A 13,659-nucleotide genomic window follows, 5' to 3' on the forward strand; every position below is an offset into this window, starting at 1 on the left:
CATGTATACATCCACGTAACCATCATCATAATCAAGACATAAACCATTGCCATCATCCCCAAAAGTTTCCTCATCATGCCTAACAGTCAATCTCTTTCCTCCACCCCTGTAGTCAGGCAACCACTCACCTGCTTCCTCTCATTAGAGACAGATTTTGCAGAGATGACTTTTCTAGAATTTAATATAATGAAACTGTTCAGCATGTACTCATTTTTGCCTGGCTTTTTTCATTCTTATATAATGTTTTTGAGAGTTGCTTGCAGTGTTTGGCTGTTATTAGTAAAGTTGCTATGAACATTTGCTTACAAGTCTTTTTTTGTTGGCATTTTCATTTTTCTTGAGTAAAAACGTAGGAATGAAATTGTTAGGTCATATGGTAAGTGTATGTCTAACTTCATAAGAAAGTGCCAAGCAGTTTTGCAAAGTGGTTGTACCATTTCATTTTATACTCTTACAATCAGGGTATGAGTATTCAGTGGCTTCACATCCTCCCAACACTTGGTATTACTGATCTTTTTAATTTTAGCCATTTTGATTGATATATACATAGTGGTATGTCACTGCAGTTTTCATTTTCATTTTTCCCATGACTAGCGATGCTGAACTTATTTTTACATGTTTATTGGCCATCCATATATCTACTTCTGCAAAGTGTCTGTTGTCCTTTTAAAACTTCTTTATAAATTCTAGACAGAAGTCTTTTATCAGAAATATGTATTGTGCTATTTTCTTCCTACAACTTGCTTTTTTCACTTAACCTAATATTTTGTTTTTGTTTTTTGCAGTAGGCGGGCCTCTCACTGTTGTGGCCTCTCCCTTTGCGGAGCACAGGCTCCAGACGCACAGGCTCTGGACGCGCAGCCTCCGGACGCGCAGGCTCAGCGGCCATGGCTCAGCGGCCATGGCTCACGGGCCCAGCCGCTTCGCGGCATGTGGGATCTTCCCGGACCTGGGTACGAACCCGTGTCCCCTGCATTGGCAGGCGGACTCTCAACCACTGCGCCACCAGGGAAGCCCTCACTTAACCTAATATTTTTAGTTTATCTTATGATATGTAGGTTTTCTCTTTCCAGGCAATGGGTTTCCTCTATAAAGGAAGGTGCTTTTTAAAATTAACCAAATAATTTAGCATACTCCTTACACAGAACAATCATTTAAAAATACTTGGTGATTATCTCTTTAAACATGGGAGGAATGTAATTAACATATATTGAGCCGTTATTTTGTGTCATTTTTTCCCTGTTATTTTATTTAATCCTCACATAAACCCCTAGAGGTAACTGTTTCCTCAATTTAAAAATGAGGAAACTAAGTCTTATAAAAGTTAAATATTTTGCCAGGTATATCCAGCTAGAAGCCCAATATAAATTTCTACTCACAGGGTCAAATTTTTCCTCTTCTAAACTTTTAGAAGTCTCACTCTTTTCTTCTTCATTTTGTTGTTCAGCATATCGCAAAATCCATTCTTTCATATTTACTTCCAAATTTTTTTCTTCCTTTTTAGGCTAGAAAGAAAAAACAAATATCTGAAAAATCAAAATTAGAAAAAGGTGTCAAAACTATCATCAAGTGTCACTGCTTTTATAATTTCTTTACACTCAGAAACAGTAGACACATAAGCCTCAAAAATCACATTCTCTACTGTTCAGTGAAGGACAAATGAATGGAACTCAACATTAATAAGTCTAAACTTACATGATCCGAAGAATACATTTACATAAAGAGGCAAAAAAATGAAAGAACTATTAAAAACTAGTGTTGTCCTTAAAAACAGTGGTTTTGTGGGGATGATGTTTCCAGATTTTTGCCCTGTTTATTTTTAAGCTTTATTGAGGTATAACTGATACATTAAAAATTGCACATATTAAAATGTTAATTATTTACTGTATATATATATATGTGTGTATATATATATATACATATATATATATATATACACAGACTCACCATTTTGATGAGTTTGGACATATGCACACACCTATGATATCATCACCACGATCAAGGTACTAAACATATCCATCACCTCCAAAAATTTTTGTGTGTTCTTTTGTGTGTGTGTACAGTACTGTACTGTTAACTATAGGCACTATGTTGCATAGCAGCTGTATAGAACTTACCTATCTTGCATAACTGAAATTTTATAACCATTAAGCAACATTTCCCCATTTGCCCCTCCTCCCTTTAGCCCCTGGTAACTACCATTCTATTCTCTGTTTCTATGAATATGACTGTATTAGGTACCTCATATAAGTGACATAATGTAGTATTTGTCTTTCTGTGATTGGCTTATTTAACTTAGCATAATGTTCTCTAGGTTCACCCATGTTCATAGATGTTTTATGATATGCAGAGTACTTAGGTGTAATGCGTAATGAAGTGTAATGAAGTACACCTTCCAGTACTAATGCCTTTCTGTAATCCCCTTCCATACAGATTTTGAATTGGCCACATGACTTGCTTCAACCAATGGGACATTAGCAAGAGTGATACAAGCAGAGGCTTGATATAAATTTGTACACTGGGGCTTACTATCTCAAGATACTTGCTCTTGGAAGCCATATGTCAAGTAAGAAGTCTGACCACCCTAATATCACCATATAAGAGGAAACCTAAGCTAGTCATGTGGAGAGAGAGATGACTTGCTAGCTCCCAGCCGAGGCACCTAGTCATGTGAGTAAAGAAACCATTTTGGATGTTCCAGTCTGAAGAGATACCTCATGGAGCAGAAGAACTGCCTGGCTGAGCCCAGTTCAGACTGCAAAATCATAAGAAATTCTTGGTTTAAGTCACTACATTTTCAGGTGGTTTGTTATGTAGCAATAGATAACTGAAACCGACAGTGATAGAAGAGTTTGGCAAACCCATTAGACATTTTCAATAAGTAAAAACATTATTGTAACCTAATATTTATACCCTTATGAACTATTACATGTGCTTCATTCTGATTTTATACAACTTCAAATGTTTAATTCTTAAATTACCTTTATCATAGGATCTTCTTCCTGTTTTTTGGTTTTAGATTGCAGTGGAGGTGAAATAGTGGCTTGTATTTGAGGAGACTGGAATTTTGGCCTACTTAGAGGTTGCTGCTCTTCAAATTCCTGACTGAATCCTTCAGGAAGTGCATCTTAAGAGAAATTGGGATGAAAATAAACATGTACATGATACATAAAACACACAAATATTTATTAAACACTCACATAAACTCTGTCTAGACAAAGAGCACCTAATTTTATTCTACTGCTCATCTCCTAGGAATAGAAATCCTATGATGAACCTCGTTTTATTATCAAACCAGTGGGAACACTCTCTAGATGATAACCAGCCCACCTCTATCTGACCATTTATTTCACCCTCAATATGCTAGACTCCTAAATTTCCATAAGAAAATCTTAACCCTCCCTTCTCTTTGGTTGCCTGTCACAACATGTGACAGTATCCTTAATCAGTCATAGAAGCAATATGCATTCCAGGTTCTTGCCAAAGATTACAACCTTGACGCTCTGCTTAATTAAATATTATTTATCCAAAGCCATACAGCCCTAATTTCTAAACCAAAACGAGGATACACAGCCTGACAGGTTACAGACAGGCAAACTTTGAGAATCTGCTGTATTATGTGCATTGTAAAATGGCTATCAACAACTGAAAGCAGCACACAAAAAAATAATTTCTTCTTGCACAGACTACAACCTTTAAGAAGAATATACTAAAAAGACTAGAAAAGTGTAAGAACATCCTAAAAATAAATAATTATAACAGTGAAAAAAATTTTCAGTACAAGTCCAAAGCTTGATACAAATATCATAAACATTGAAATTACTTCAAAAGGTTTTATAAACTGAAAGATATTTATGCCAATACTGCTTACCATCTGAAAGATTTAAACAGAGCCAATCCAAGGCAGAATGAAGATCACCTCCATGTAAGAGTGTGTTAGTCATGGCATCTTCAATGTCCTTAGTCTTAAATGAAAATGCTTGTAAAGCCATGTATAAATCCTATGAAAGGGAAATGTAACGAAGTCATTCTGTCAATTTTCTCTTTTTTCATTACTAAGTCTATTCTCCCATTCATTTTAAACCAGAAACTCTGACACAAATTGTAACTTCAAAAATATCTTTTTTTCTCTTTTTTTCCAGTTAGAAGAGTTAAATGTGCTCATTGTATTGAGTTTTTTTTTTTTTGATGTGCAGACCATTTTTAATGTCTTTATTGAATTTGTTACAATATTACTTCTGTTTAATGTTTTGGTTTTTTGGCCCTGAGGCATGTGGGATCTTAGCTCCCTGACCAGGGATCGAACCTGCACCCCCTGCATTGGAAGGTGAAGTCTTAACCACTGGACTGCCAGGGAAGTCCCTCTCACTGTATTGAGAATCTGAGAACTATAGATAAATAAAAAAGGACCAGGAGAAACTGCTCATATTCTCACTATCTAAAGATACTGTTTGCAATGTAGTATGCTTCCTTTCAGTCATTTTTCTATGATTTTGTAAAAACAAACTTTACTTAACATTATAACATAAGCATCTTCCCAAATTATTAGAAACTGTTCATCAATTTTAATAGTTAAAGAATATTCCACTGGGTAGACATATCATAATCTATTTTCCTATTGGTGACGACTTAAGATGTTTACTTTTTTTATTATTATTATTATCAGCAGTGCTTCAATGAACATGTTCAGACATAAAGTAAAGCTTTTTATTGTACTTTCTAAAGCATGATCTTTACAGCTGGGCAGGACTGGGTTCAAATCCAGACTCTGTTTACTTTGCTACTTAGTAATTAAAAACCTCAGGCTATAATATATGTAATCTTTCCAAGCCTCATTTCCTTCATTTGAAAATTGGGGCAAAATACTTTCCAGGATTGGTGTGTCAGAGAAAATGTAAGCAAAGTGCCCACCACAAGTCCAACATAATTTTGGGAATGTAATTTAGTTTTCATATCACTATTTTAATGCATGTACTTGTTTTTGGCACAGTTCCTTCCTTATTCTTGAAGATGGAACTAATCTATATGAAATTTCAATGGAAGTTGAAAAGTCATTTTATCTCACATGTGGAGCTGTCTTAAAAATGCTCCACTAAAACTAAGTAACTTAAAAAAAGTTTGCAAAATACCTGTAATTTTTTGGCAGTAAGTCTTCCAGAAATCACTCCCTTGTCATTATTTTGCTTTTTATGCTCATTTATCACTCCAATAATTTTTTGCTCTAGTTTGTTATTAATTACCACCTGTTGAGACCAAAAAGGTCATATTAATTAGAAGATAAATAACATTTAATAATTAAATAATTAGAAGCAAATCACACAGTTTTCTATATCCCTTCCAACCAAGCCCAGAATTTCAGCTGAAATCAGATACAGTGATTATCATATATTGGAATACCATTCACTGGACCACATTCCTACCATATATTTAAGAAAAAATGGGCTACGGAAAAAGCAACAACATGTGGCAAGGCAAAAATCCTTTTATAAAGCCTCTTGAAGCCGTATGTCTCAAGACTCTGTCCTTGGACCACCCTTAGATTGCCATCATAAAGACAGATTCCTAAGCCCTATCCTAAACATACTGAATCAGAATCCTTGGGGATGGAACCCAAAAATTTGCATTAATGTAAACCAGCCCAAGCACACTGCCTGAAAGAATGGATGCTACACTAAAAAGAGGGCAAATCAAGTAAAAGTAAAAGCTTATATAAATTGTAATAATTAGGTTACACAAATTATTTTGGCTTCCAGAGTTTGTTTTCTACTTTTTCCTATTGGCCATTTTACCTTCTGCTGTTTCCATATGTTTAACCTAAGATTATACAGCCAACTACCTTCAAAACTACCTTCTTTTGATCACATCTTTACTGATGCTCACTACGAGCAATGCACAAAAACATACTTCAGGAATTCAGTCTAGCACAGGAAACATGTATAAAATGATAAACTGTAACCCAGCAAGTCATTATTTAGAAAGATGTAAGAAGTGCTGATGGAACCACCAGGAAAATAACCTGGTGAGTTATGATGGACTTCACAGAGGTGACAAATGGAGAAAGGGAAGTTGATATACTTAGAAGTTTGGACCTTATCCAGCTCTTCCTTAATTTTTTACAGGCTCTCAACAGATGTGTACGATTTACTTTTATTTAGTATAGATGAGGAATTACTGTACTATTTACAAAAATTTAAAACACCCCATCACTTGCTTATATTTAAGAGTATATCTTTTTTTTTAAGGTAACATTTCTTGAAATGACTCAAAACCTTGATACTCACTTTCAAGATAGATTTATCCAGATTTGCAGGACCACCAGAATCATTTGCAGAATTAAAACTATAAATTTTCGGACCTGTATATAACAGACAATGAACAGTCAAGGTAATTTAATGATTAATATCCATTACACTATTTTAATTTTCCTCTAAAGATCGCTAAACATTAAGTATTTGATTTCAGCTCTTTCTTTTCCACTTTACCAAATAACTCAATCTGGAAGTCAGCAATACTTCCGCTAAATTAGCAAAAACATTCTACCGCTTAGCACTCTCTAGGTTAACTAGTTTCTCAGAGTGTAAATGCCTGGCACTTAGCTGAAGTAAGACCTCTCAGAGGATATTTGATTCCTGGCAGAGAAGATGGGTAATTCTGAAGAGAAAGCACTCCTCCTAAGGCAAAAAGGAGGTGGGAGTTCCTATCATTCTCTCCTACTGAGTATAAGGTTGCTATATTAGTTTCCAAGGCTGCTGTACAAACTTGGTGGCTGAATATACAGAAACATTCTCTCTCAATTCTGAAGGCTAGAAGTCCAAAATCAAGGTATCAGTAGGACCATACTCCCTCTGAAGTCTCTAGATAAAACTCTTTTCTTGCCTCTTCTGGCTTCTGGTGACGCCAGGTGTTGTTTGGCTTGTCTGCCTCCTTCTTAAAATGGGTCTTCACGTGGCCTTATTCCCTCTGTCTCTCTGTATGCAAATCTGTCTCCTTTCTCTGGATGCTAGTCATTGGATTTAGGGCTCTCCCTAAATCCACGATGACTTCATCTCAAGATCCTTAACTAATTACACCTGCAAAGATCTTTTTTCCAAATAAGATCACATTCTGACGTTCCATGTGGACATGAAATTTTGGGGAACACTACTCAACCCACTACAGTTGCCAAGTCTGTTCCAGTCAATAGAAATGCTATATATTAACAGTTTTCTAACAATGAATAACCGGGAAGGAACACATTTTATTTTCAAACGTTGGTCTCATGATCTCCTTACTCTCTGAAAAATTATTGAAGATCCCAAATACTTTTTGTTTATGTAGGTTATAATATTGATATTTATCATACTATAAATTAAAAGGGCAATTTTATTTATTTTTAAAGATTTATTATTTTTATTTATTTTTGGCTGCGTTGGGTCTTAGTTGCCGCACGTGGGACCTTTGTTGAGGCACACGGGCTCTTCGTTGCGGTGTGCGGGCTTCTCTCTAGTTGTGGTATGTGGATTTTCTCTTCTCTAGATGAGGCGCGTGGGCTCCAGTTGAGGCATGCGAGCTCAGCAGTTGTGGTATGCAGGCTTAGCTGCCCCACGGCATGTGGGATCTTAGTTCCCTAACCAGGGATTGAACACACGTCCCCTGCATTGCAAGGTGGATTCTTTACCACTGGACCACCAGGGAAGTCCCAAAAGGGAAATTTTAAAAAATATTTATTAATTCATTAAAAATAAACCTACTACATGTTAATATAGTACTTTTATGAAAAATAACTATATTTTCCAAATCAAAAAAATTGTTTTCTACTTTTGCAAATCTCTTAACATCTGGCTTCTGCATTCAGTCTTCTGTAATATCACACATCATGTAGTCGCTGTACACTAGAGAGAAAATGAACATGAAAATGGCAAATAACATTTTAGAATTATTATGAATATAGTTTGATCTCATTAAGCCTCTGCTAGAAAGGTCTCAAAAGTTCCCCAGGATCCCCTAAGCACACTTTGAGAACCACTGCTATATAAAAATAATCCTAGAATCGTACAAAACCTTGTTACTCTGCTTTTATAAACCTTAAAATAGGATTTTTTTTCACTTTGAGAAACCTAAACATTAAAGAGTTGCTTATTATAAAGTCCAGGATTTTAGTCTCTGTTGACTTACATTGGGTTGTTCATTTTAAGATGCTAGTTAATATAATGAGGCATTTAAAAAGGAAAACCAAAGTTTCTGAAAATAACTATTTACATTTGAGCAGTCTGAACTAGGAACATTGGTGGGTCCCTGAATTACTTCTGTGCTATAGTTAAGAAGGTACCCAAAGCTACCTAGAATACATTAAAGGATAATAACAATTCTGGTATTCCTGGTATGGTTTTCCTCATCTTTTAGTCTCAGACTTTACCTTAATCCTGGTAACCCTGCTCATAAACTCATGTCAATGGTTATAAAGGAGAGTATATATCAGTAGTCTTTAACCATTTCTGGGGGGTCTTATCAGTTGTAGTAAATTCATTCACAAATTTAGCACACTAATCAGTTTTAGAGGTCCCTAAACCCATGGAGGGGCCCCAGTTATAACCCTTTCTGAAAAGGTACAGACAGATGAATGCTTCATTACCAAGACAATACTGAGAAACAGTTCAGGTTCCTGTGTTACTGACAGAGGTAAGATTGTAAATTCCGTTAATAAGTGTCTTTTGGTTTTGTTTTTTGTTTTGGCCACGCCACGCAGCTTACGATATCTTGGTTCCCCAACCAGGAGGTAAACCTGAGCCCCAGCAGTGAAACCTCCGAGTCCTAACCACTGGACCACCAGGGAATTCCTGATTGGTTTTGTTTTTTAAATTAGTGAATTAAAGATTGCAGTCAGCTCTCATTTTTCTCCTCCAACCATTCCACCTAAAACGTCCGACCATATCACTTCCTTGAGGTCAGCTTATACTGCTAACTTCCAGAGGGCAAATAAAAGATCTAAGTCCCCAGACTATCAGGAGGGGAATGAACACCCACACTGCTGTGAATTCGCTGGGTGTCAATCAGGGTCTCTAAAAATGGTATGTTTTCATTTTATTCAATACTCTGAGGAACTGAAGCAATAATGAGATCTTGCCAGGGATATTACCAATTAAATCAAGTAAACCAGTAAGGCCCTTTCATTTTCAAATTCTTCCTAAAACATGTTCATGTAAGATTTTTAATCGGCATGAATGAAAACTCCAAAATCTGAAATGCATTTTAAAACAACCTGATAGAAATCCTTCTAAACTGTATTTACACTTCCTGCCATAATACATACAATAAGCAAAATTCAAAGCTTTTCATGATGCATTACTTATTATGAGTATCTATGACTTTGCTCAGAGGCTTGCAGAGGCTACCCAATTCCCTGAGACTGCTCTAATTTTCTATTTAGTGATTCTTTGGTCTTCTCTCCTGTCAGCTGCCACCTTTCAGAATGTCAACCTAATAACTCCCCACCCCCAAATTCTAATCTGTTACCTAGGAAAAAGTGATGGCACCAGAAGAAAATAGATACTGAAACTTGTAAATGAGTAACCCTATTTTCAAATACAATTCTAAGTCAATAGGCCATGGAATAAAAATGGTCCCCGTTCTTTTGCCAAGTAATGTGCATAAGATGTATGACAGCTACCTTTCTTGCTGCTTAGAGACCCTTCTCCACAAGTTTTGGTTTTGTTTCAGATGAAGGGAGTTATTGGAAGTCTGACTGGAAATAAGGAAGTTAGTGTGCAGGATGTATCCCTCAGGCAAAAGCACTAAGGGTTTCAGATTTATAATGACTGTTCATGGAACAAAGGAACATATGTAACTGGCTCTCAAAAATATTTATTACATTAAAGTTGAAGCACAGAAAAACTAAGTGATTTCCTCAAGATGACTTAGCAAGAAAAAAGAAGCATCAGCCAGAATCAATTTCTTGTTGCCCAATACTCTTTTTTCTTATGGAATATTTTCCTTTTATACAGTATTGCTTTTTACATCATACAGTGATTGTAACGACCCACTATCACTGAAACATTCACTTCGAGGTGCTGGTGCTGGTGATAGGTGCACTGAGGCACTGTGGCTCCCTTCTGCCCAACAGTACACATCTGCAAGGGGAACCAAACCAGCCAAGAGACCCAGTCAGGAATAAATAAGACCCAATCTTGTCCTCACGGAACTCATATTCTGGTGGAGTAATTAAGCAACTAATTACCCAAATAGGCTATGAAGGGGAAGTATAGCGTATCTGGAGAATAAATTAGAGTTAGCTGATATAATCTAAGCAGTCAGGGTCTGTGAGGAAGTCCATCCATACTGCCAAAACTACCTGACTAATCTTAGCTAAGGTCTCTTCCCCATTTAATACAAACACCAGTTCCCCCCCCCCGCCCCACTCACTCCACCCATACAGACTTTCTTCTTGTCTTCCTGCATCATGCCAAGCTTGTTCCCACCTTAAGGCCTTTGCCCTTGTTGCCTAAGCCTCAAACATTCTGTCTCCAGATCTAATAACTGGTTGCTTCCAATCATCTCAGCAGGTTTCCTCAGAAAAGCCATCTCTGTTCTAAACCAAAACAGACCCCACCACCCAATTTATTCTTTACCAAGTCACTGTTTTCTGATTTTCATGGCACTTTTTCTATTTTATTTTGGTGACCCTAAAAACTATAATGGTTTTTATGAATTTATTCATGACACCAGTCCCCTAGTCTTATTTCCCTCTTAAGATTTTAAGTCTCAACTAGGTTTAAGAATTTTCACAAACACAAGCCTTATGGTTGTAAGCACCCTCCACCAGCCCCCAATAATGTAAGCCCCTTGAAAGCAGTGATCTCAGTCTGTTTTGTTCTTGTGGTATCCCCAGTGCCTAAAATCTTGCCTGGCACATAGTAGCTCTTCAAACATTATTTGATAAACAAAAGAAATGAAAAAATAGAAGTGGAAGAATACCCAGGATTGTGCCAAGAACCATTTCGTGGCACCAGTCATTTTCTACCTCTAGATGAGAGTCCAATTTTGAGAAAGTATGCTATGTACAATCCTTCAAATTGTTTGAAAAGCCAGAGAGAGAGATGGAAGCGGAGTAGAACAGTTACATTTACATTAGGAACAACAAAGAGTTCAGAGATCATTTTTTCTGTGTACTTTTCCACTTTTTTCTTCCAAGTAGGCCTATTATATGTAATATAAAAATATCCAGACAGAAAAAAAGAAAACAAAATCATGTGGCAATCTTGCTACAACATTTTATTTATACTGCTATATATATTGATTTATGGTTATAAAAAATTCTCTACAAATTTGGTAGATAACCTCTCATTTTCTCTCTTTTGATTTCTTGGTCTTAGTAACTCCTCTGAAATTTTCCTTGTCACTTACCCAAGAAATTTTTTGGATGACTATATTCAGAGCATTTGACTAGATACTGAGGGATGTTAATATGTAACCATAAAACTGTTCCTACCCCCTACAATTTTATAGGATAGATAAAATGTATAATTGCTCACATAGGCAAGATCTAAACATCAAAAAGAATGATTCAAACAACAATGATATACATGAGCTGGGGAGACAGAAGAATTCAAAAAGTAGTTGATATTTGGGGTGGGTATTACAGGATTCTGGTAGACAGCATTAGGGATAGATAGCATTCCAAATGAGAGAAAACAGCAAGAATAAACATGAGGAGGCAGAAAGCCAACAGCTGCATTTGGAGCAGTGAAAATACACCAGATTTGCTAGAGCTGAATATAGGAACTAGTAAAAAGGCTAGAAAGGGGGTCTTAGATACGAGCTGAATGGTTTGTATTTTATCACAAAGTCAGTGAAGACGCTGTAGAAAAAACTGTTAAGTGACATGATCAAAGCAGTGGTTCTGAAAGATCAATCTGATGCTTTATGCAGAACAGACTGGAGAAGGAAAAAAGAGCACAGCTAGGGAAACCCATTAGAAGGCTGTGTTGGTACTCCAGAAATTCATGAGTGCCTAAACTGAGGTGTGACCAGTATAAATCAAAAGTGAAAAGGGCAGGGCTTCCCTGGTGGTGCAGTGGTTGAGAGTCCGCCTGCCGATCGATGCAGGGGACACGGGTTCGTGCCCCGGTCCGGGAAGATCCCACATGCTGTGGAGCGGCTGGGCCCGTGAGCCATGGCCGCTGAGCCTGCGCGTCCGGAGCCCGTGCTCCGCAATGGGAGAGGCCACAACAGTGAGAGGCCCGCGTACCGCAAAAAAAAAAGTGAAAAGGGCATACATGGAAGAGAAATAAGCAAAGACTGCACGGAGCTTGACAACAGATCGGATGTGAAGAAGAAAGGAAGACATAAAAAATAACTATTGACATTGGTTAGAGGAATATGGAAAAACAGAAACAAAGAAGTCACAGGAGAAGCTAGTTTGGGGGAGAGAAGTATAGTTCAGTATTAGCCATGTTATTAAATTTGACGTGCTTGCAAAACAGGGCCAAAAATCCAAGTAAATGCAGAAATGGTTGACTTGAGCTTGGAATAGACCAGGATTGGACATGTTGACTGAGGAGTCATCTACAAAAGAAAAGACAGAAGTAATGGAAGTAGAGGAACTCTCCTGAAAGGGCTGTAGAGAGAGAATCATACTGTCACAGACTGACACCTACAGTAATGGTCATATTTTGGGGTTGGGAGAATGGGAAGCCAAAGAATAGAACAAATGACTATTAAAAAGTTCAAAGAATTCAGAGGAATATCAAGAAAAGACAGAGTTAGAAAGAGGCTGATTCACAGAGTAAAAGTGCCACAGAATATTTAAGGAGATATTCTATGTATTTGTAATTGCAGGCATAATAACTTTGTAGTTAAAGGGTTACAGTATATTGTAGGGCAAAGAATTATTATTCACCTTCTAAGTGAAGGTTTGTTACCTGCCTACTTCTTCAGTTTCATCTCTTTTCCTCCTTAGGCAGTGCTTACATTCTGAGTATCTTAAAGGTCCATGCTCTTTCCTGACTCAAGATCTTTGCACAATAGTGTTCCTTACCTCAGCCAGGAATACTATTTCCCCCATTCTGTACAGCGTTAACACCTATTCATCCTCCCGATACTGTCACTTTCTCAAAGAGACTGTCCATTACTCCTCCTTTTCCCCAGTAAAAATCAGATTACGCTGTTAAATTCTCTTCCTTAGCTTTTCTTTGTGGCACTTATCAATCACAGAGCAACGTTTGTGTGACTACTTCATGGCTGTGTGCGCCATTAGATTGGCAAGCTCCAGGAGAGATGATTTGTCTGTTTTGCTCATCCCATCCCTAACTTCATGCCAATTACACAGTAGGTTTTCAACAAATATTTGCTAGACTTACGTTTCAGTAAGAACTACAAGCAAACAAGCTAAGCAGAAGAAAACAGCGTATAACTGTCCAAATCAGCTGTAATAGTGGCCTGCTGATCTGCAGCCAGAACCGGCAATCTCCAAATTGAGTTATCAAACCAAACGACACAGTAAGCAAAAATGCACTGCTGCGGTAAAGATCGCTGATAATTTTTACAATAGGTTACCCATATTCGGTGTGTAAGTGCTGAAATTCTTAAGTACTTATTTTTTGCACAACACGTGGAAACGCTACATCGTGGCTGAAAATGGTTTGAGAAGCAAGTAGAAAATGGGTCTGGCTCTAGGACGTTAAT

General features: G+C 37.1%; 1 protein-coding gene across 1 annotated transcript in view; it reads right to left on the reverse strand.

Moving 5' to 3' along the window:
• The window catches only part of DHX29 (DExH-box helicase 29), a 48,018-nt gene that overhangs the window by 33,730 nt on the left and 629 nt on the right, over positions 1–13,659 (reverse strand). The window contains exons 2-6 of the mRNA XM_082650022.1: positions 6,282–6,355; positions 5,130–5,243; positions 3,872–4,001; positions 2,982–3,127; positions 1,380–1,505 (exon numbers count right to left, since the gene is read on the reverse strand). Coding sequence (XP_082506148.1) covers positions 1,380–1,505; positions 2,982–3,127; positions 3,872–4,001; positions 5,130–5,243; positions 6,282–6,355 — 590 coding nt within the window. The remainder of the gene's footprint in view (positions 1–1,379; positions 1,506–2,981; positions 3,128–3,871; positions 4,002–5,129; positions 5,244–6,281; positions 6,356–13,659) is intronic.

This window comes from Grampus griseus (genome assembly GCF_964374135.1).
Source record: "Grampus griseus genome assembly, chromosome: 3".
Classification (NCBI taxonomy): domain Eukaryota; kingdom Metazoa; phylum Chordata; class Mammalia; order Artiodactyla; family Delphinidae; genus Grampus; species Grampus griseus.